This window comes from Heptranchias perlo, chromosome 26 (assembly GCF_035084215.1).
Source record: "Heptranchias perlo isolate sHepPer1 chromosome 26, sHepPer1.hap1, whole genome shotgun sequence".
Taxonomy (NCBI): Eukaryota; Metazoa; Chordata; class Chondrichthyes; order Hexanchiformes; family Hexanchidae; genus Heptranchias; species Heptranchias perlo.
Window position 1 is genome coordinate 39,497,225 of NC_090350.1, and position 23,812 is coordinate 39,521,036.

At 46.7% G+C, this 23,812-nt stretch overlaps 1 protein-coding gene across 2 annotated transcripts in view; it reads left to right on the top strand.

The window, feature by feature from the left end:
• LOC137342718 (transcription factor HIVEP3-like) overlaps positions 1–23,812 on the top strand; it is a 382,091-nt gene that overhangs the window by 304,643 nt on the left and 53,636 nt on the right. For both annotated transcript variants that reach the window (XM_068006860.1, XM_068006859.1), the window contains exons 5-6: positions 8,981–14,647; positions 16,640–16,785. In XM_068006860.1, the coding sequence (XP_067862961.1) occupies positions 9,317–14,647; positions 16,640–16,785 (5,477 nt within the window). In that variant the 5' untranslated portion in view covers positions 8,981–9,316. The remainder of the gene's footprint in view (positions 1–8,980; positions 14,648–16,639; positions 16,786–23,812) is intronic.

Consider the following 23,812-nt stretch of genomic DNA (forward strand, 5'->3'; position numbering starts at 1 on the left):
AGAAAAGGCCGTTTGACTGACAGTCAAGAATCATCCAGTCGGGTAACAAAGAGTCTGCTTGCTTTCCAATTGGTCATGGGAAGGCAGGGCGCCGCGATAATGAACATGTTGGGCGACCAATGAGGAAGGTAGGTCATATCTTGAATCCTCCAGGATAACATCCAGGCAGAGTTGGCAACCCAACTTGCAGTGAGCATTACTGCAATAATAATGGACTTTCAACAGCGAATTAGATTTGTATTTTTTTTTGCAATGCAAAATAACAAGAAATTCAAGTTCCCAACCAGTTGCATTAACTACATTTTCATGAACTTCTTCCTCAAATTTTCCCCATTTTGCAGCTGCATTATTGATGTGCTTTGTGCTACAGGCAGCAATCAAACAGATGATGCAGCACAGGTGCACTGAGCTCTGACCCTTGTTCTTAGTCCAAGCCTTCGAATAGTGTCAGCCATGGCTCATTGAGTTGCACTCTTGCCTCTGCGTCAGAAGGATATTGGTTCAAGTCCCACTCCGAGAACTTGAGCACATAATCCAGGCTGACGCTCCCAGTGACTAGTGAGGGAGTGCTGCACTGTCGGAGGTGCCGTCTTTTGGATGAGAAGTTAAACAGAGGCCCCGTCCCACGTCAGGGAGTTCTCCCCTGTGTCCTGGCCAATATTAACCCCTCAAATCAGATCTGGTCATTCTCACATTGCTGTTTGTGGGATCTTGCTGTGCGCAAATTGGCTGCTGCATTTCCTACATGACAACAGTGACAACACTTCAAAAGTGCTTCTTTGGCTGTAAAGCACTTTGGGATGTCCTGAGGTTGTGAACAGTGCTATATAAATGCAAGTTCTTTTCTTTCTTGCTTTAGAATAGCATCACTAGTGTGACATCTATGCTCTCTCTCTCTCCTTGCGTACTGCCAGAGTTAGATAAATTAGTTGATGCCAGATCTGTGTGCTGGCCTGGGAACAGCATTGAGCCTCTGCAAATTTCGTTTACGTTGGACCATTCATATTTCTCAGAGAAGATCGCCACTCCCCTTCGGTCTGGATTGGGTCCAAAGTTCCAAACCCCAGGGGACCGGTGGGGTCAGAAGACTGTTCTGCATCTCTGGAGCCCGGGTTCAACTGTAATCCACTGTTTGCAAAGTCTCTCCTTCCAACGAGCTGACAGGACAGTGGTCGAAAGAGAAATGAGTTTGGGCAGGACTCAGTTCAGCTCCTGGGGGCAAATACCCACAGCAGAGTGTTGATTGATTCAATATTTGGTTGGGCAGCCTCTCTCATGGAGGAAATGGAACGGTCATGTTGGAGACATTCAGTGTTTGATATCAAGACACATTGTTGGAGCAGTGTAGAAGAATTTGCAGACTGCACCTGTCCAGCATCATTTCCAGCCAAGGTGCAAGGATGAGCATTCCTGTTTCCCAAGGTTTTTGTTTTCGGAGGCCAAGAAATGTCAGTATTCACAAAGACCAATGGCCAAGACTGACCAACTCTGAGCCAACGGGCTCAGTCACAGCGCTGCAGATTGAACACATCTCTCCCGCTCCCAGTATTATTTTTAGAGGGATAGCCAACTCCAAACCATGAAGTGGTCCCAGAAGCCGAGAGAAACCAGGGTTCTCCACTCCCGGCTAAAAAAAAAAATCAGCAGAAAATATGAACAGAAATAAAGGCCTATACATTGGATCAAGCCCGAATCAGGGCCCGATCCCAGTGCAACACAGGCTGTACGCGCCTAATGAGGCCCGCAGCCAGACCAGGGCACATTGGTCCATTGGCCTCATTAGGATAGTACCGGCAAGCAGTGGGCGCCAGTTGCCGCCCCAGAGGCAGCAAGATCGGTGAGGTCGGACACTGGCTGAGGTGAGGGGGGGGGGGTTACCAGTCAATCGGGAGGGGGGTGCAAATGGTGGCCAGCAGCGGCCTGCAGTTTTAACTTACCTTTCGGGTGGCAGCCGGGCTGGTTCGGTTGCTGAACACCTGAAGGGACATTGGCAGACCAATTTGGCAAAGGGGCCTGAAACAGGTGTTAGACCCTCCCCCACTCTCCCCGATTTGCATTTGCAGTGGGCCGAACCGCAGTTTCAGGCACCTACTGAGCAGCCCTAACCAACATGGCAGGCAGCGGCAGAATCCAACCATTAACTAATTGGCTTCATCTGTTGTGTTCAGTTATGTTATGTCATCACAACATTATCCTGCGGCTTAGCACATTTAATCATTAATGTGTTAATAAAGGCCACAGTACATTATACCGATTAGCAGTCGATCATTCTCAGTGGGTAGCACTCTCGCCTCTGCATCAGAAGGTTGTGGGTTCAAGTCCCACTCCAGGGACTTGAGCACATAGTCCAGGTTAACACTCCCAGTGCCAGTACTGAGGGAGCACTGCACTGTCGGAGGTGCCGTCTTTCAGATGGGACGTTAAGCCAAGGCCCCGTCCGTCCTCTCAGGCGGATGTAAAAGATCCCCTGGCCACTATTTTGAAGAAAAGCAGGAGAGTTCTCCCCGGTGACCTGGCCAATATTTATCCCTCAACCATCATCATTAAAAAAGCAGATTGTCTGGTCATTATCACTTTGCTGTTTGTGGGATCTTGCTGTGTGCAAATTGGCAGCCGTGTTTCGTACATGACAGCAGTGACTGCACTTCAAAAGTACTTAATTGGCTGTAAAGCGCTTTGGGACATCCTGAGGTTGTGAAAGGCGCTATAGAAAGGCAAGTTCATTCTTTCTTACAAAAGCACCTCAAATGATTAAAACCAACTTGACATTCGTTGTCTCCCAAAATATAACTCCTGTAGTCAGTGAGACGATTCTCACAGTGATCAGCTTGCCTGTTGTTAACAGCAAAAGCAGCACTTTGAAGCACCATTTTATAAAGCGCTGTTTGTTCCTTTCTCTGTGGTTGGAGGGAACTGGTGACCTGGGATCACCACCCAGGCATTTCTTTAAACATTTTGTGTGTGTTTCTAGTTCCGATCAAAGGGGCAAAAACATAGAACACCTTCTATACCAAAGGTGCTCTCGACGTCAGGGAAACGTTTGATCAAAAATAATGAGTCACATCACACAAACGGAGCTCTTTTTGTTGATTTTAAAGAGTGAGACAATCAAAATAAGACCTTTTTTTAAAAAAAACCCCAAAATGAGCAATTCTCATTCCGCATGAGTGCGAGTCGACAGGTCTGGCTGAGTACATCTGTGTTGGTCTTGGTTGTATTACAGAATCCAACAAAAACTCTCTATCTGTCTGCAGCAGTCAGAGTTAATCTACAGTTGATTCCCTTTTAATTGAATAACCTGTTAGTCGTAAGTATTATTGACTGTTTTTGGGGCATGACCGCAGTGAAGCATTAGTGTGCGCACTTTAGCCGAATAAGTTGCACGCTCCAGAATGTATAAACCACTTAGCCTGATGTGTTAGTTTGTGATATATACTGTATATAGCATCCAGTTAATGGAGCATGACAGTGGAAAATAACGATATGGCTACAATGAAATTAACTGATAGATTTCTACTCATATACAAAATTGTAATCCCAAGTACCTGAATCAACTGAAAATTAACGTTGACAGATAACTAATGTCACATTCCTGGGGTTTTTGCACTGGAGTATAACTGCTGTCCAGTGCGAATGCAGGTTTAGAAAGTTCTCCAGCGGGCCACTGGATGTTTTGGGAGCCACTGTGAGCTCTGTGTTGAATTTTTTTTTTAAATGTGATGCGAGACAGTAGACGTTGCCGCCCATGTTCTCAGAACTAAAGTTTAGCCATGTGGAAAACGGAGTCCTGCACACGTGTCCAAGCACACATACACAGACGCTCTCTGCCACTGATCTGAGTGTGCCCTCCAGTGACCTACAGTCAGATGTACATTAAGAATCTGGCAGCTGCGCTTGGAGCTGAACAGATTGTGTCCTCTGGCCATTAGCTGCAGAGTAACCACAACCTTAGATGCTTTACTTGCTTACTTCGACTTGCTATCTGCATGAGGGAGAAAGGAATAGAAGGGTATGCTGATAGGGTTAGATGAAGTAGAGTGGGAGGAGGCTCGTGTGGAGCATGAACACCAGCATAGACCAACTGGGCTGACTGGCCTGTTTCTGTGCTGTACGTTCAATGCATTTGAAATGTTTTTATGTACTTGTTGAATAACTAGCTGACCTTCTGTGACGTTTGCTCACAGCGAGTTAGCGGGTGTGCTGCTTTCCAACAAATAAGGGTGTTAACAACAAAGTGTGACAGGTCAAGTGTGACAGGAGATAAGAGTGACAATTGCAGGAAGTGCACGCTGCACACAAGCATTGCTGCAGGAGTTCCTCAGGGCAGTGTCCTAGGCCCAACCATCTTCAGCTGCTTCATCAATGTCCTTCCCTCCATCATAAGGTCAGAAATGGGGATGTTCGCTGATGATGGCACAGTGTTCAGTTCCATTCGCAACCCCTCAGATAATGAAGCAATCCGAGCCCGCATGCAGCAAGACCTGGACAACATCCAGGCTTGGGCTCATAAGTGCCAGGCAATGACCATCTCCATTAAGAGAGAGTCGAACCACCTCCCCTTGACATTCAACGGCATTACCATCGCCGAATCCCCCACCATCAACATCCTGGGGGTCACCATTGACCAGAAACTTAACTGGACCAGCTACATAAATACTGTGGCTACAACAGCATGTCACAGGCTGGATATTCTGCGGCAAGTGACTCACCTCCTGACTCCCCAAAGCCTTTCCACTATCTACAAGGCACAAGTCAGGAGTGTGATGGAATACTCTCCACTTGCATGGATGAGTGCAGCTCCAACAACACTCAAGAAGCTCGACACCATCCAGGACAAAGCAGCCCGCTTGATTGGTACCCCATCCACCACCCTAAACATTCGCTCCTTTCACCACCGGCGCACTGTGGCTGCAGTGTGTACCATCCACAGGATGCACTGCAGCAACTCGCCAAGGCTTCTTCGACAGCACCTCCCAAACCCGTGACCTCTATCACCTAGAAGGACAAGAGCAGCAGGCACATGGGAACAACACCACCTGCACGTTCCCCTCCAAGTCACACACCATCCCGACTTGGAAATATATCGCTGTTCCTTCATCGTCGCTGGGTCAAAATCCTGGAACTCCCGACCTAACAGCACTGTGGGAGAACCGTCACCACACGGACTGCAGCGGCTCAAGAAGGCGGCTCACCATCACCTTCTCGAGGGCGATTAGGGATGGGCAATAAATGCCGGCCTCGCCAGCGACGCCCACATCCCATGAACGAGTAAAAAAAAAATAACGGTGTTAACGACAAAGTGTGACAGGAAGTAAGTGTGACACTTGCAGGAAGTATACGCTGCACACAAGACTTCCAATATATTATAGGCAGATAGATATATTCTGCTTCGCAGGGTACTGAAGAATAATTATCCATTAATGAACTCAGGGATAAGAATCCCATTGTGCCTGTTCCTGGCACACACTGGGAGAATATGTCGTATAATTGCGTGCTCCAACCTCACGATTTCCGGCAATTAACCTTAATGATTGGGAGTGCAAGCATTCACTTGCTAGAATATATTGTGGTTAGAATGTGGAACTCGCTACCACATGGAGTAGTTGAAGCAAATAACATAGTTGCATTTAAGGGGGAGCCAGATAAGTACACGAGGGAGAAAGGAATAGAAGGATATGCTGATAGGGTTGGATGAAGTAAGGTGGGTGGAGGCTTGTGTGGAGCATAAACAGCGGCAGAGAACAGTTAGGCCGAATGGCCTGTTTTTGGTGCTGTAAATTTTATGTAATTCTATATAGTCTTAAGGTGCGTCAGGAGTGGACGCAGCTGAATTTTCATCCTTAAAAGTTCAGTCTAAGCGGCTGATACTCAATTTCTACGACTGAATCAATAAATAAGAGCATCTGTAGCGTGTTTGACACAAAATGCACAGAGTTAGTACAGAATGGCAAGTCTGCCTTTGCTTAGAAGACCTGACGTTGAGTGGTTGCTTTTTGGGTGATACACGTTTATTGAGATAAGCCAGTGTAATTTTATGAACTAAGAATAAATATCAAATGGGTAGTGGAGGAGTATTTACTTACAGGAAAATCTTCAATAAACGGAGGAAATTATGAGGTTGTTTTGTTTGGCATGCAGTGGTATGAAATTGCTAAATGCTGTTTGCGCAATCATTTAATATACTGAACCTTTACATAGCGTTATAAGATCTATCGTTAGCACAATCAGAGTGATATCTGCTTTGCGATACTTGGCTTTACTCCAGTTTGGCCCACAGAATTCCTTCAGCCACAGGCGAATTTCTCTCTGATGTCCCACTTCATAGCCGCCCCTCCCCCCCCCCATCCCGTCCACCATCCATACAGATGCCCCCCTCCTCACTCGCGCCCCCCCCCAACCCTGCCCCCAACCGACTCTGCACACTTTTGACCGTGAAGACCGTTTTTAGTCTTGTTAAGGACCCTCGGCTGTGCAGTGATCAGCCCAGCTTACAATGCAAAAGAGTTGGAATTTCCCAAATCTCAACAATGCTAATTTTTTTTTCAGTTTAACAAAAAAGTTATTTAGTTTGTTTCCCAGTTTCCTCTCTCTTTTGAGAATCAGTTCAGCGGCGAGCAAGAAACTCAGCTAGATCCAAGCAGAAAATGTGAACATCTTGCTGGGCTCACTCGGTAGCACTCTCGCCCCTGAGACAGAAGGTTGCGGATTCAAGCCCCACTTCAGAGGACTTGAGCACGTAATCCAGGTTGACGCTTCAGTGCAGTGCTGAGGGAGTGCTGCACTGTCGGAGGCGCAGTCTTTCGGATGAGACGTTAAACCAAGGCCCCCGTCTGCCCTCTTAGGTGGACGTAAAAGATCCCATGGCATTGCTTTGAAGAAGAGCAGGGGAGTTCTGGCCAACGTTTATCCCTCAACTAACACCTATAACCGATGATCTGGCCATTTATTTCATTGCTTTTGAAGTGTACTCACTGTTGTAATGTAGGAAATGCGGCAGCCAATTTGTGTCCAGCAAGGTACCACAAACAGCAATATGATAGTAACCAGATAATCTGTTTTCTTTTAGTGATGTTGGTTGAGGGATAAATATTGGCTGGTTAGTTTGAAGAGGGAGAGTAATTACAACTGTCGGGATCTTTGGTTGATTGTTACATCATTTAGCAGTTTGTTAAACAAAATGCTGGCAAATATAAATGAAAGCTTTCAAGGCAGTTGCAAAATGGTGAATTGGAAGCAGTGTTACCAGTTATACTACAGTCACGATCATCTTTTTGAGGTCAACAGGAATCCAGGCAGGGATTTAAGGATACAATAACCATGAGATGACCTTCACATGACCTAGCAACAGGTGATAATCATCCTCATTCACCAATGTCTGTTGAAGCTTCAATGTCATCTGACTTTTATAGTCAGAACTTAATTAGTATCATAGAACCTGCTTCCTGGCACAATATACTGATTTAAGCTGTTACGATTATTGCAGAAATAATACAATTTTCTGTAACCTAACACCACGTGTAAATAATGCGTACTTTCAAACCAGCCAATAGTTGTCCTGTTGCTCAAAGATACATTCTTCAGTTAGGTTGGTAGATGAGACCTTTGACCTGTTTTACAGATGGCAGATGGAGACTATGGTCCATTAATACCAGTGCATAAAGCCACCTTGCTATTGGTGTGTAGACTTAGAGGACTTTGTTTTTTTGTTTGTTCTTGGGATGTGGGCAATGTTAGCAAGGCCACATTGATTATGCAACAAAGATTTACTGGAATGGTTCCAGGGATGAGGGACTTTAGTTGTGTGGATAGACTGGAGCAGCTGTGATTGTTCTCCTTCGAGCAGAGAAGGTTAAGAGGAGGTTTGATAGAAATGTTCAAAATCATGAAGGGTTTAGATAAAGTAAATAAAGAGAAACTGTTCCCATTGGTGGAAGAGAACCAGATTTAAGGTGATTGGCAAAAGAACCAAAGGCGACATGAGGAAAAACTTTTTTACGCATACCCAGTTAAGATCTGGAATGTGCTGCCTGAAAGGGCGGTGGAAGCAGATTCAATCGTGGCTTTCAAAAAGGAATTGGATAAATACTTGAAGGGGAAAAATTTGCAGGGCTACGGGGAAGGAGCGGGGGAATGGGACTAACTGGATTGCTCTTACAAAGAGCAGGCATGCTCTTGATGGACCGAATGGCCTCCTTCTGTGCTGCAACCATTCTATGATTACCAACCCTGGTTGCCCTGAGATGGTGGTGGTGACCTTCTTGAGTAACAATTGTTTTACAAAAGACTGCTGTAGAAGGCAGACACGCATTGTGGGACTGGAGTCATTTGCCGCTTGCTTTCCCTAAGGGACGTTAGTGAACCAGTTGGGTTTTCACAACAAAGCAGCAGCTTATATTGTCAGTTTTGCCTTTTAAAACTAATGCGGTGAGCAAGAGCTAAGGTCAAAGAATTTGGTGTGAATCATTGATTTCCCTCCCCTTTTTCTTTTTTCTGGAGTGTGCCAAATTATTTCCCGTGACAACCCCCTCCCAAAAATAAAAAGTTTGGAAGAAGCCCTAAGATAGCAAATCTAGCAGTCAGCTGCTTTTTTTTTTAATCACTTGCATGAAGTTGAGTTGTTTAAGCGTAATTCTGGCCTCTTGTGCATCCCCAATTTTCATCACACCACCATTGGCGGCCGTGCCTTCAGCTGCCTAGACCATAAGCTCTGGAATTCCCTCCCTAAACCTCTCCGACTCTCTTTCCTCCTTTAAGATGCTCCTTAAAACCTACCTCTTTGACCAAGCTTTTGGTCACCTGTCCTAATATCTCCTTATATGGCTCGGTGTCAAATTTTCCTTGAAAGCGCTCCTGTGAAGCACCTTGGTACGTTTTACTACGTTAAAGGCGCTATATAAATGCAAGTTGTTGTTGTATTGCAGAATATGTCATGCAAATACAATAATTGACTGTGGTTTACGTGTTTTTTTTTATCTTGAAGGATTACTGTCAACGCCAGGTTATAATGGAAGAAAAGAGAAGCTGTAAAGAAGGTCCCAGAAAAACTGTTTGGAATGACAATCTTGAAGTTGTATGTGATTGATAATTGCCTTCAAAGGGGCTCGCCATGAAGTGAACTTTAAATAAATGTCCCTTTTCTTTACATCAGTATCAAGCAGGAATACTTTATCAGAATCTTAACTAAATAAACAGTTGGAGCAGGTCAAACGTTCTTGGCAAATGTGAGCAGTGCAAGGCTTTTCTAAAATACAACAAATTTAACAAATGAATCCTGCCAAACTCCAATGGAATAGTACTTGAAGCCTTTTGCAAGGTCATGGAGCCGGAGTCAAGCACTGCACGCCAGAAGAGTACAGGAAGGTCTGATCATAGTCCAGGCAAGAAGGCAAGCAGGGGTGAAGTTTCTCCCTCAGGTGTAAGGTCGACCGTTGCGTATCAGGCAGGGCAACTTCATCCTCAAGGAAGCCTCGGTGGTGACATCGTCCGGCCCCAGCAGTGTTTTTCAGGACCTCTGCAGGTTCCCGCTGAGCTCGCTCACCAACAGGCCCCGCCACCGGATCAGCCGAAACACACCAGCGTTTATCCCTACGAGCAGTCGCACCACGTCTCGCAGCTCCTGCAACAGCCGATGCCACCAGCATTCATGGCCCCCGTAAAACCAGAACTCGGTCTTGAGAGACGATCGTGGCAGCTGTTTGATCCGAGAGGGACCGTCGCCTCTGGGCCTTTTGTACACTCCGGGCTTCACTCACACGGGCACCTTATACCCTCCCGTTCCCCCATCATTCCCAAAGAGGAACCTCAATCTGTCCAACCTGTTTATGGCCATCATACCACTCAGGTTACTTTGAAACAAGAGGACGCGCCCAGAAAGGACAAAAAGCCTCAAAAGCCTGGCAAGTACATTTGCCAGTTCTGCAACCGACCGTGTGCTAAACCCAGCGTGCTCCAGAAACACATCAGGTCACATACGGGTGAGCGCCCGTACCCTTGCCATTCATGTGGGTTCTCTTTCAAGACGAAAAGCAATTTGTACAAACATAGGAAATCTCACGCTCATAAACTCAAAGCAGGGCTGGTCTCAGGCACAAAAGGAGAGGCCTTTACAAGTACCTCCAGGCTGGAAATGGAGAAGCTCAGCGGGGATGAACCCGAAGAGCATACAGAAGGAGACGAAAGCACAGATTCAGAAGATGAGACCTCTGGGATGTCGGGTCACTCCCTCGACCTGCCGTCCAAACACAAGCACATTCCAGGCTCTAGTTCATTCGGTGCACAGGAATTGAGTCCGAGGCAAGCACCATTTATGTTAGCTCAGCAAAGTGAAACTCCATCTCTGGAGGAAGGCTCGCAGGTTTCCGAATCTTCCCTTGATCTTTCCTTCAGCCACAAGTCAGAAGACTCGCACACTATCAAGCAAAAACTAGCACTGCGGCTAAGCGAAAGGAGGAAGGCATTAGCCGACGAGCAGTCCCAGACTTTTCTGAGCCCCGGGAGCAAAGGGAGCACTGAGTCCGGTTACTTCTCTCGGTCAGAAAGTGCGGAGCTGCAAATTAGCCCTCCGCAGACGAGTGCAAAGTCTTACGCCGAGATCATTCTCGGGAAGTATGGTAGATACGGTCAAAGAACAACTATGATAGCAGCAAGCGCGACTCAGAGGGCACAGCCAATCACCTCGGAAGACAAGCCTAGTGCACTTTCATTCTCCGTGCCTAAAACCCAAATGGAACAAAATGTCATTGAACACATCACCAAGCTCATCACAATTAACGAAGCAGTCGTGGACACCAGTCAAATCGACAGCGTCAAGCCCCGCAGGACCTCATTATCCAGACGTGGTAGCATTGAGTCTCCAAAGCCAAGTACCTCCAGAGATTCTTTTCAGTTTGACCTGAAGTCGCTGGGCATGAGCTCAGATCCAAGCAGGCATACGTTCTCAGCGGTACACCATCACCACAGTGCCACAGAAACAGTGCCTCTGACGAGAAGCAACTCGATGCCTTCGGCCAGCAGCGCCTGTTTCCCACCAGCCTTCAAGGGAAGCTACTCGTTTGACGATAGAATGATGGGGCCCGACGAGGTCTTCAGCCACGGCCACGGGCTGATACCACACCACCGCATGCTGAAAAGGCAAAAGGCAATCGAGTTGCCTGCGGGGATGGAGTATCAGACGGAGGAAGGTGGCTATTCGGGGAAAGAGATGCAGGCGCTGCCAAGCAGGTCCGGCGAAGAGCAAGAACCTGCTGAGACCGACCCCACCAAAAAGACCAAGAAAGGCCCAAGAGTGAAAGGACTGATGTATGAATGTGACATTTGTGGTGCAAGGTACCGCAAACGGAACAACTACGAAACCCATAAAAAATATTACTGCTCAGAACTGCACGCACCGAGATCCCGACCCTACGTGTCACATGTCCCTCAGGAAACGGAACATAGGGCTTTACCTCATGATGTGCAACCGCAGGTAGTGCACTACAAGCTGCGTCCGTCGCTGGAGGTCACGCCAGCGAGGAAGAGGAGGAAAGAGAAGAGCCTCGGGGATGACGAAGAAGCCCCGAGTGACTACGGCAGCAGATCGGCCTCCTCTTCTGTTGCAGCGCCAAGTGCGGCGTCTAGTACCGGAGTGGGTCAGTCCGCCGTACCTCTGTCATCTCAGACGGCTGGTGGCCCATCGGTGATGTCTCCTCCTCTCGCCAAAAGTGAATCTCTGCAGGCAACCGAAGCAAGTTCAGACCCGCGAATCAGGTCAAGGCCCACGTCAACAGAAACATTATCTTACACATCTCAGGCACTGAGTTCAGACAGCGGAAGCAAAAGAACGACTGGAAAGGAAATTTCTGTAATCCAGCACACCAACGCGTTGAGCAGGCCGAGTTCTTTTGAAAAACCAGAATCTCTAGAGCACCTCGGCAGTGTGAGTTCACAAGAGAGCCTGTCAGTCGAGTATCCTTCACAAACAGGTGAGGCAGAACCAACTGGATCATGGCAGCCAGTCTCTCAGCATCCACGACATCATCATCATCACCATCATCATCATCACCACTTACAAGCCCGATTAGTCCGCCAACGCAAAATCCAGGTACCTGAAATTCTTGTCACGGAGGAGCCGGATAAATCAGAGAGGGAGAAAGAAGCAAGTTCGAAAGAGCCAGAAAAACCGGCGGAAGAATTCCAATGGCCGCAGAGAAGTCAAACCCTCTCGCAGTTCCCAACGGAGAAGCTCCCACCGAAAAAGAAGAGATTGCGTTTGGCTGAAATGTCGCAGTCTTCCGGCGAATCGAGCTTCGAGTCTGCCACACTGACCAGAAGCCCGAGTCAAGAAAGTAGTATATCCCACGGTTCCAGTCGCTCGGCATCGTTTGAAAGGGAAGAGCACGGCAAGCCGGAAGCCGCCTTATTAAAGGAACTTGCCGGGCAGCAGTCTGAAATCCACACCAGGCCGACAGGCTCACACATGTTGACTGTGCCTGGCCACTATCATCACCAACGTGAAATGAGGCGGTCCTCATCGGAGCAAGCCTCCAGCGGGCAACATCCTTCTGAAGCACCTGAAGCGCGCAGCAAGTCTTTTGATTACGGCAGTTTGTCCTCCGAATCGTCCTCGGCCCCTAGGCTGCCCTCCCCTTTGAAAGAAAGGAGAAGGTGTTTCCTGGTCCGCCAGGCTTCGCTCAGCGGGTATCCCGAATCCGAGCAAGACGCCAAACCCGGTTTACGGCAAGAGAAGCACGAGCAAACGCACCCTTTAGGTAAATCTTCCGCTCATGGTCAAAGTTCTCACTATCATTCTCCCCCTCCTCCTCCGTTGCCTCATTCCTGCCAGCCCAGTGATCCACAACTGCAGTCTGATGCTACCCAAGTGTTTTACACCCAGCCACCAACCGATGCCTTCCAGATGTTTCAGCAGCCATTACCACAAGCAGTACAGCAACAGAAGCAATACTTAACGCAACAGCTTCCTGCTTTTCCAGGTCAGCATCTCCTTCAGCAGCAAGGGCAGATATCATCGCTGCTTTCATCACAAGGGATGCCTGACGTGCTTTCAACTCCAATATCTATGCCTCCGGTCCCATTTCCTCTGTTTCCGTCACCGCAGCTGCCCATTAGGCAAGCGCAACTCCAGGGTACACAACTCCAGGTTTCTCAACAGCTTCTACAACAGCCAGTGGAGTTGCCGGTTCATCCTCCTTCAGTCCTGCACATTCAGCGCCCAGCCCCGACTTCCATTTCTCAAACTGTCTTCCTACCAGTGCACTCACAGCTTGCCTTTCAGTTGCAGGCAGAAGCTGGTAGTCATTTCAGGGAGCAAAAGCACCCATCCCATCTGTCTCCCCCGATACGCGTTCCCTCTCGCTCGCCCCCATACCATTCACAGTCGGAGTACGGTTCAGCCGGGGCCGCCCATTCTTCGACGGTTTCGTCCGCAGGCACTGCGTCGTTGTCAGTATCACAGCCCTTAATTACGGAATTTCCTGAGCCCCTGCGGCCTGTGGTATCGCTCGTGGTGCCCGTCAGGGTCCAGACCCACATGCCAACCTACGGTAGTGCGATGTACACTACTCTGTCGCAAATGTTGGTAACGCAGTCAGCAGAAAACCCTTCTACAGTAGTCATCTGCAGAGTAGAAGATAGCAAACCCAAAGGCACCCTTGTGTGTACTGCAGCAATGCACGGTCTAGGTCTCAACTTGGCACAGATGATTGCCGGCCACCACAGAGACTTGTTCCAGTCACCATACCTAAGAATACCATTACCCATGACAGAAAGAAAGGGATATATACCACTCACATCACCAACAGAGGGCACTTACGGAGCAGATAGTTATCCGTCTGCCATTGGTGGAAGCAAACGGATGTTGTCTCCAGCAGGTAGCTTGGAACTAACGATGGAGACCCAGCAGCAAAAACGAGTGAAGGAGGAAGAGATTGAAGAGGAGTCAGAAGAGAACACTGAACCAGTTCAACATTTAAGTGCAATACATTCAAGGTCAGAGGACACTGCAAGACTGCAGAAACCTCAGCCTGCAAGTCAGCACCCGGCTGAATCGAAGGCGTCGTCTACTCAAACCTCCCAAGAATGGGATTCTAGTTCAAAGCAAACTCTACCCCATCTACAGCCCTCCCAGCAGTCACCCGGGCCATCGGAGAAATACAAGCTGTGGCCGGGTCATCAGTACAGAAGCAAAACGCCTTTAGGGCCAGTGAAGAAAGAAGATTCCCAGGAGACGGTTCGAGAGAGATCCCCTCTGCACCTTCAAGAGCTTCAGCAACCCACCTCCAGCACTTTACCCGAGCAAACCACCAGTCCCAGTGCAATGAAGTCCAGCACCGTTCTCATCACGGACGTTAGCGATGTCCAACAGGTACTACACTTCCCGAGTCTTCACACAACCACTAATGTCAGTTGGTGCTACTTGAAGTACACCAAGCCGAATCACGTGCAGCAAACTGACCGAAGATCTTCTGTATACGCCAGCTGGTGCATCAGCATGTACAACCCAAACCTACCGGGCATGTCCACCAAGTTAAGCCTCGCACTTCTGAGATCGAAGCAGAAGATCAGTAAGGAAATCTACACTATGGCAGCAGCTTCACAGCGAGAGACAGGGAAATTGGTCCCATCAAGCACAAGGAAACCCAGAGTTAGTGAGGTAAGGCTGCAGTGAGACATGATTTTAATACTGTCTGTTGCTAATAGGTCCATTGATTGGTATAGAATGTTTGGAAAATGTAAAAATATTAACCACATCATTTAAGCATGGGCTTAAAGAAAGGAAACCTGAGCTTGCAATTGGGTCTTACTGCAACTTTTATATTTTTTTCTTCTTTTTCAGATGTCCTACCAAAATCTGTGGTGGCAATTTTAACCTAATCCGCCCATTGGGAAACTGACGGGATCGGGTGCAATGCTGGTTTTACACCACGCCTGATTTTACTCTCCAGTGAAGTCAACAGAGAGTAATATTGGACGGGGTGTAAAACCAGCGTTCCATGCGATCCTGTGGGATTCCCGCCTGGCGAATTAGGTTATAATTACTCCCAATGTATCTGTGAAATTTAGTGAACGTTTGTTCGGAATAAAATCAGTAGTGGGTGTGTACCTCTGGGTAAAATGAGAACTGTATTGGAGAAAGTGTTAGAGATGGTTTCTGTTCTATGTAAAATGAGTTTGGTCAGCCTCAACCCTGTTCCACAGCAGAAAACTATCCCCAGATTGTCAGTATCACTCAGAAAAGACCACAGGATGATTGACGTGGGAAATGGAACAAGATCACATTATTGCAGCACGGGGTCTGTTTCTGGATCTTCACTCCATCCTCCTCCAATGCCTTCCCTCCATTGTCTGGCTCAGTTGGACTGCACTTGCTTGGCTTAGTCAGCTGTGGCTCAGTCAGTAGCACTCTCGCCTCTGAATCAGAAGGTTGTGGGTTCAAGTCCCACTCCAGGGACTAGGGTACAAAATCTAGGCTGACACTTCAGTGGCAGTACTGAGGGAGTGCTGCACTGTCGGAGGTGCCATCTTTTGGATGAGACATTAAACCGAGGCCCCGTCTGCCCCCTCAGTTGGATGTAAAAGATCCCACGGGACTATTTTGAAGAAGAGCAGGGGAGTTCTCCCCAGTGCCCTGGCCAATATTTATCCCTCAACCAACATCACTAAAAAACAGATGATCTGGTCATTATCACATTGCTGTTTGTGGGATCTTGCTGTGAGCAAATTGGCTGCCGCGTTTCCTACATTACAACAGAGACCACACTTCAAAAATACTTCATTGGCTGTAAAGCGCTTTGGGATGTCCTGAGGTTGTGAAAGGTGCTATATAAATGCAAGTTTGTTCTTTTTTCGTTTTTCCACTTTTATTTAGCCAGAGGATCTATACCAATGGCTTCCCTTCCTATTCACACATAATCACAAAGAGTCCATCGTGGAACCATCCTTGGTTTCCTCCTCCTCCTCATCCACGTGCTGCCTTATGGTGATGTCATCCACAAATATGCAATCAACTTCCGTATGTGCAGTGATGATATCCAGCTCTAACTCTCCATCACCTTGACCACATTCGCCGCCTCTGTGCTGTCAGATTGCTCGTCCAAGATCCAGTCTTGGATGAGCCGCGATTTCCTCCAGCTAAACATCGGTAAAGCCAAACCCATCGTCTTCAGCATCAAATTCCATACCCTTACCACTGACTCCACCCCCTTCACTGCCTCTGTCTCAGACTGAACCTGGCTTCTTGCAACCTCAAAGTCCTATGCGACCCATCCCCTCGCCATCACAAAAACTGCAGTCTCTCCAATGCATGTACATCCCTTTTGTAGCCTGTTGTCCAGTGAACACAGTGCTCCAAGAGGGGTCTTGAGTGATGCATTGTCCACCCTCAGCGTACCTTTTGTTGACTCATTCCACTGTTCTGGCTGTAAAACCCAAAGTTTTATTAGCTTTTGTTCGTTACTTCACCAAATTGTCGGGTCATTGGCAATTACAAGTTTGCTATTACTCCCAGATCCCTTTCGAAGACTCCTTGTGCTGATGCCAAGCTTGAATTTTAAAAGCACGCAGATTGTAGGAGGAAGGGGAAAGTGAGAGGTAAGCATGTAACTCAAAATTGCACTAATTATACAATTCAAATCTTCCTGCGTAGATTCATGTTCCTTCCCTGCTTTCTGGTGATGGTAGAAAAGAAGTCTGCAAAGTAGAAAAGGAAGAAGAAAGGAGAGAGAAGCATGAAGATGATACTTCCACACCCAAGAGACTGGAGCCAACTAGAATTAAGATCTTTGAAGGAGGGTAAGAACAATGTTCTAACATGTCTGTGTATTGTACAGTGATGGTGGTTTTAGTCTGAAGTACGTGACCTTTTCAAATGAAGGAAATTTGCCTCGGGGATTTAACAGTGCAGCCTACACGTGTCGTTAGAATGGTTACATTAAAAGCCTTTTAGCATATTGCTAGTTCAAGGCAAATTTCCCCAAATACCAGAGGATACAAGTTAAATGTTTAGGTGGATTTTCTTTTTGACCCAAAGCGCAACAGAATTGTAGTGCGACTTGCCGGAGAAGGTCATTGAAATGGTGGGTTCAGGAGGCAACCAACTGTGTTTCTGGAGAGAAAATGGATTGAAGGACATGATGAGAAGGTGGGCAGGTGGAAGTGGGGGTGACCTGTGGGCCTAAAGGCGTTTTTTCTGTTTCTAAGAATGTTTATCATTATTAAGCACTCTACTATTACTACAGCAAGAGAGCTGACTAAGAAGTTGCATTAAAATCTGTGGGTTACTTTTGCTCATTTGCAATCTGTAATGGCTTAAAATGAGGCATTTGGAACATGTTGTCTCCCATTGGCACCACTCGTCTTGTCACATATCATTTTCTAGCTAAGGGTTCACGGTCTGGGCCAACACAAATGATCAACCAAGCGATCACTAGCATTATCCTGGAACAAAGAGCATAGAATGGTTACAGCACAGAAGGAGGCCGTTCGGCCCATCGAGCCCATGCCAGCTCTTTGTAAGAGCAATCAAATCAGTCCCATTCCCCCCACTCTTTTTTCCCCCTAGCCCTACAAATGTTTTCCCTTCATTTATCCAATTTCGCTTTGAAAGTCACGACTGAATCTGCTTCCACCATCCTCTCATGCAGCGCGTTCCAGATCATAACCACTCGCTGCATAAGAAAGTTTTTCCTCATGTAACCTTTGGTTCTTCTGCCAATCACCTTAAATCTGTGTCGTTTGGTTCTCGACCCTTCCGCCAATGGAAACAGTTTCTCTTTATTTACTTTATCTAAGCCCGTCATGATTTTGAACATTTCTATTAAATCTCCTCTTAACTTTCTCTGCTCTAAGAACAACCACCCCAGCTTCTCCAGTCTATCCACATAACTGAAGTCCCTCGTCCCTGGAACCATTAATGTAAATCTTGTCTGCATCCTCTCTAAGGCCTTCACATCCTTCCTAAAGGGCGGTGCCCAGAATTGAACACACTACTTCAGTTGTGACCGAACCAGTGTTTATAAAGGTTCAACGTAACTTCCTTGCTTTTGTACTCTATGCCTCTATTTATCGCGCCCATATGCTTTTTTAACTGCTTTCTCAACCTGTCCTGCCACCTTCAAAGATTTGTGCACATATACCCCCAGGTCTCTCTGTTTCTTCACCCCTCCTTCAGAATTGTACCATTTAGTTTATATTGCCGCTCCTCATTCTTCCTGCCAAAATGTATCACTTCGCAGAGAAGGTTAAAGGAAGATTTAATAGAGGGGTTCAAAATCATGAAGGGTTTTGATAGAGTAAATAAGGAGAAACGGTTTCCAGTGGCAGAAGGGTCGGTAACCAGAGGACACAGATTTAAGGTAATTGGCAAAAGAACAAGAAGGGAGATGAAGAGAAATATTTTTTTACGCAGCGAGCTGTTGTGATCTGGAATGAGCTGCAAAAGGGAATTGGATAAATACTTGAAGGGGAAAAAAATTGCAGGGCTACGGGGAAACAGCAGGGGAGTAGGACTAATTGGATAGCTCTTTCAAAGGGCCAGCACAGGCATGATGGGCTGAATGGCGGCCTCCTGTGCTGTATCGTCCTATGATTCTGTGAAAGTGAGCGAGTTCTCACTTTCCCTCGTTCAGAGGTCAAATGTCTCGCATGTCGGATTGCCACTTTGTCCATTTGTCTTTGGGTGACGTGACCGGAAATTTCTAAACCAGGCACCAAAGACCTGATTTTCAAAACAGAAGTCCACTTTCCCCCAATATTTCTTTGCCTCAGTACGGGTTTTCAATGAATTCACATTACCGGCGAACTTCCGAATTCAAGTTATGGCCACCGCCCTCACCTTGTTCCTGTCTGGTTTTCGACTGAGCAGAGGTAGTAGCTCTGCTCTTCCATGTGATGCATCATTTACTAGTCTGGCTGGGATATTTATAAGTCACCCACTTGAGACGTGTGAATTTGTTTGGCAGGTTGCCTTAGGACCCAAACACTCAAATCTGGGGGAGGGAGCCCTGCAATTCAACCTTTGAACCCTCTGGCCAGGAGGCACAGCTTTAACTGCTGGCACACCTTGTTCGCTGATGTCTCTTAGCTGAAAGCAACCTTCCAGTTGTAAAAATGAAATTACTTTTGTGCTTTTTTTTTAAAGCAAAATTTCAATGTGTTCATGTGGTGGGAGGAAATACTGGCATCAGATTTCTTGAAACCAATTAGTGTAATGTTACTTGAAGTCAACCTGCAAGGGAAGAGGGGTTAGACCTCAGGTCGTGACTTCTTTACCCAGAGAGTGGTGAGAATGTGGAACTCGCTACCACAGGGAGTAGTTGAGGTGAACAGCATAGATGCATTTCAGGGGAAGATAAACACATGAGGGAGAAAGGAATGGAAGGATATGCTGATAGAATTAGATGAAGTAGGGTGGGAGGAAGCTCGTGTGGAGCATAAGGAGCATAGGAACAGGAGTAGGCCATTCAGCCCCTCGTGCCTGCTCCGCCATTTGATAAGATCATGGCTGATCTGTGATCTAACTCCATATACCTGCCGTTGGCCCATATCCCTTAATACCTTTGGTTGCCAAAAAGCTATCTATCTCAGATTTAAATTTAGCAATTGAGCTAGTATCGATTGCCGTTTGCAGAAGAAAGTTCCAAACTTCTACCACCCTTTGTGTGCAGAAATGTTTTCTAATCTCGCTCCTGAAAGGTCTGGCTCTAATTTTTAGACTGTGCCCCCTACTCCTAGAATCCCCAACCAGCGGAAATAGTTTCTCTCTATCCACCCTATCTGTTCCCCTTAATATCTTATAAACTTCGATCAGATCACCCCTTAACCTTCAAAACTCTAGAGAATACAACCCCAGCATGGACCAGAATAAACACCAGCATGGACCAGTTAGGCCGAATGGCCTGTTTCTGTGCTGTAAATTGAGTAATTCTATGTAGTATTGCATTGTTTTTATAGTAAGGAAGAAAAGTTAGATATTAAATGTACTGGAAATATAAAATTTGGTTTTAAAACCATTTTAAAATAAACATTTACAGTGGTTAATGTTAGAAGGGAAAAGTGAAGTAAAAAGAGAATGAAAACCAATCACATACCTGGAGCCTGCAGTTTACAAACCATTACAACTGCCCTCTGATTGACCTCGGTAGTTCAGAAGCCACTGTGATTAGCCTATTTAGACCAGTGGCCTTAAAAAGACAAAACAGATTAGCAACCAAATGCAAACATGCTTTGGACCCCAGACTACCGGTGAGAAACGTCCCAGGAGGATTGCGAGTATGTTCAAATAAAGACTGTGGGGCTGATTTTTATAAATGCCTGCTACCTTGCTCATTGGCTACACATTCCGGGAAATCGCGGGACCACTTTCATTTTCTGTCCATTGTTGACAACGGAGAGAGAATTGAGGCAGCATTCGTTCTATGTCAGTATTCCATGAAGAACAGTCGTTACAGATTTCATTACATTTTTCCCGCTTTAGTTTAACTCATTACTTAAGTAACGTTATGGGAGCTTGGGGTTGTCCAAGTTCTTTCCGGGTGAGAACTCTACTGAAAACGTGTAACAGGAGGGAATTGCTCAATGGGAGCGATGCTCTGGAGGGCGCCTTTGGTTTGTTGGTTTTGAGCCATTGTGAAAGGTCTAGCCTCTCTTCACCTTGTGTGTGTGTGCAATCGGCCCACATTATCTCCCACTGAATTAAAACATCACAGTGGTTTGGAGGACGCTGATAACCTTTAAAGGTCAAATTGCTAATGATAGTTCAGAAGGATATTTTTGCATGCCAGTGATGGTTCTGTATTTCCTGTGCCGTGCTAATTCGGATTTTAAGGAGCTTGGAGTCTCATATCATGAAACGCTATCCTAATATTGACTTTAATAGTGTAGCATGATTACCCGGTAGAAAGCAAGATTTCCCAGTATTTAAAGTACATTAGTGCCTCCAGGACGGTAATACTAGATGGACTGATGGTCAATATTTGTTTTGCTGAATGAAGTACAGCACTGGCTGTAATGGTAGTTGACGTAGACTTGGACCACTGTCATCGTAGGCCACTGCCAATTTGATAACTGGTTTATTTGTACAGAATTTTTGCTTAAAATATTTAAAAGATATTCATCCACTTGCTATGTTTGCCGCCTTGTTCCCAGTTCAGTATGATCTAGGCAGACACTCTAGTGTGGGACTGAGGGAGTGTTTGCTGGAGGTGCTATCCTTTGGATGAGACACTACATCGAGGCTGAGGTGAGGAGCCCTGTTGAAGATATTCAAAAAAGAGCAAGGAGCTCTCCTAGTTTCCTGACCAAAATTCCCTTACTACCAGCTAAAAACAGATTCATCTCATTGCTGCTCGTGGGGCATTGCTGGTACCTTTGCCGACATAACAACAACCACTGCACTTTGAGAGCAATTTATTGTGCAAAACATTTCAAGGTGAACGGTGTCCTATTGGTATTGGGACAGGGCTTCCATCAAATCGATCAACACCCTGTAGCACAAGAATGAAACTGATGGCATGAGGTGGATCATGCTAAGCGTGAAGTTTGATACTGTGCCTGCTGATCATGATCACTCGGGACACCAACAAACAAAACCCTGCACTCTCTCCCCACGTCCTCTATCACAGATCCATGAATTCAAACCATTTAAGCCATTTTGCGCTGCACAGAGCAGATTTTTTATTCATGTTGGAGCGCCACTCTTGAAACTCAGGCACTCGGACTTTTAAAACTAGTTTGAAGATGAGCTAGTTGCCAAGCAGTCTGCCAGAAATCCAGGCTCTTTGATCGATTCTGACTCTAAAACTAAAGTTATTCTACTCCCGCTGCTCTGAGCACGAGGGATGTCACCGAGGCAGGGAAATCTGCCCGCAGAACAATGACGGGCCTTTGGCAAAACCAGGATGTAACAGAGGGATTATGAAGGGAAGCACAGGGATTAGGAAGTGAAATTCCAGAAGTTGTTCTTTTGGCATTTTATTCTCTCCCCGTTTGGCTGATGACAAACTCAATCGGGTTGTCTTTTTTGATTAAAAAGGATGTGCTATGATGACTCTGCTGGTTGTAGAAGCTCTTCCTGCTCCAGAATGGGATCGGCAGAAACACAAAGGGGTGATTTATAGGTGACCTTGCGGCTTGGAGTCGCACCGGACAGACGGGCAAATCGCAGTCTGGATTGCTACAGTCCTGCCTCCAACTCTTGCTCCCATCAAGCGAGAACCAATGCACCTCTGAGAAAGCTTGCACCAGTTCTTAATGTAAAGAACTGTTCGTTTCTTGTAGCCATGAAAAACGTTCTAACTGTGGCTATTTTCACACTCCCAGGCTGTTAGCTCCTCTGCTGCACAGATTTAGCTGCAAGGACACCACAGAAGTATAGTCGCTGAAAGCGGATCACTAATTGTGCCATTTACCATTATTGCCCCCACACGCCCTCTTTATACTGTGCCACAGTGGAGTATGTCACTGGCACCTGGGCAGCTAGTGCAGAGTTTGCCAGTCTGTCTGCGGATGTTTATCAATATCGGGGGAGGTCCAAACTGTTCAGTTTTAAAATTCTCATCCTTGTTTTCAAATCCCTCATGGCCTGGCCCCCTCCCTATCTCTGTAACCCCCTACAACCGCCCGAGATCCCTGTGCTCCTCCAATTATGGCCTTTTGTGCATCCCTGATTTTCATCACTCCACCATTGGTGGCTGTGGTTTCAGCTGCCTTGACCCTGGAATTCCCTCCCTAAACCTCTCCGCCTCTCTCTCTCCTCCTTTAAGAGGCTCCTTAAAACCTACCTCTTTGACCAACCTTTTGGCCACCTGCCCTAATATCTCCTCATGTGGCTCGGTGTCAAATTTTGTTTGATAGTCGCTCATGTGAAGTGCTTTGGGACGTTTTACTATAAAGGCGCGATATAAATGCAATTTGTCGTTGTTGTAATGTGGGAGGCACATCACTGCCCTGTGCTGATGAGCTGCTTGGTGAGCCTACCCAAAGCCTGACCTGGTCCCAAATTAGCAGACCCTCACTTCATAGAATGATACAGCACAGAAGGAGGCCATATGACTCATTGTGCCAGTGCCATCAGCACACACAGCTTCCATGTAGTGCTGCTGGTGGCACCAGTCAAAATCCCTTGTTGAAGGGATGTTCCAGGGCCTCCAGTCACAATAAGACTGGGTTGTTTATAGTGCCGGGGCCATCTCTGACCTCACTGCTCGTCATTGGGAGCAATCTTGCAGTAGAAAGGGACATGTAATGCCAACGGCTGATTGAGCTGAGCGAAAGCCAATTGGGAGACTTCCAGCTAGTGTTGGCCTCTGTCGTGTAGAATGATAAACTAACAGAACTGGCTGAAACCTGATTAGATGTGGTTTGGTGCTTTATAGTCGCCTAGTTTGGTTGTATTCATAGTTCACTCGTTCTTAGCTGAGTTTGAAACCCGTTACCATATTAATACGTGATGAGTGCCTGCCTACTTCATTCCAAGAGCCACTCCATTATTCTTCGAGTGCTCAGTCAGTAAGAACTAGGGGAAAAGCTATGCAAAATAATTCATTTAGAATTGGCTTTCACTCTTATTAACGTTGTTTTTGATCTGTTAATTCCCCCCGAGGGCCTGAAATGAGCTCAGTGGTTGACGAACTGGGGACTGCCCACTGAGATGTGTTCCCACTGACCGACTCCCCTGAGTGAGAGCAAAAGACGTCATTTGCCAGCTGATTCATTGCTTCAAAACTGTCACCGCCCTCTCAGTCTTTATCATCGGCGTCAGCCGTGGCTCAGTGGGTAGCAATCTCCTTCTGAGTCAGAAGGTCGTGGGTTCAAGTCCCAC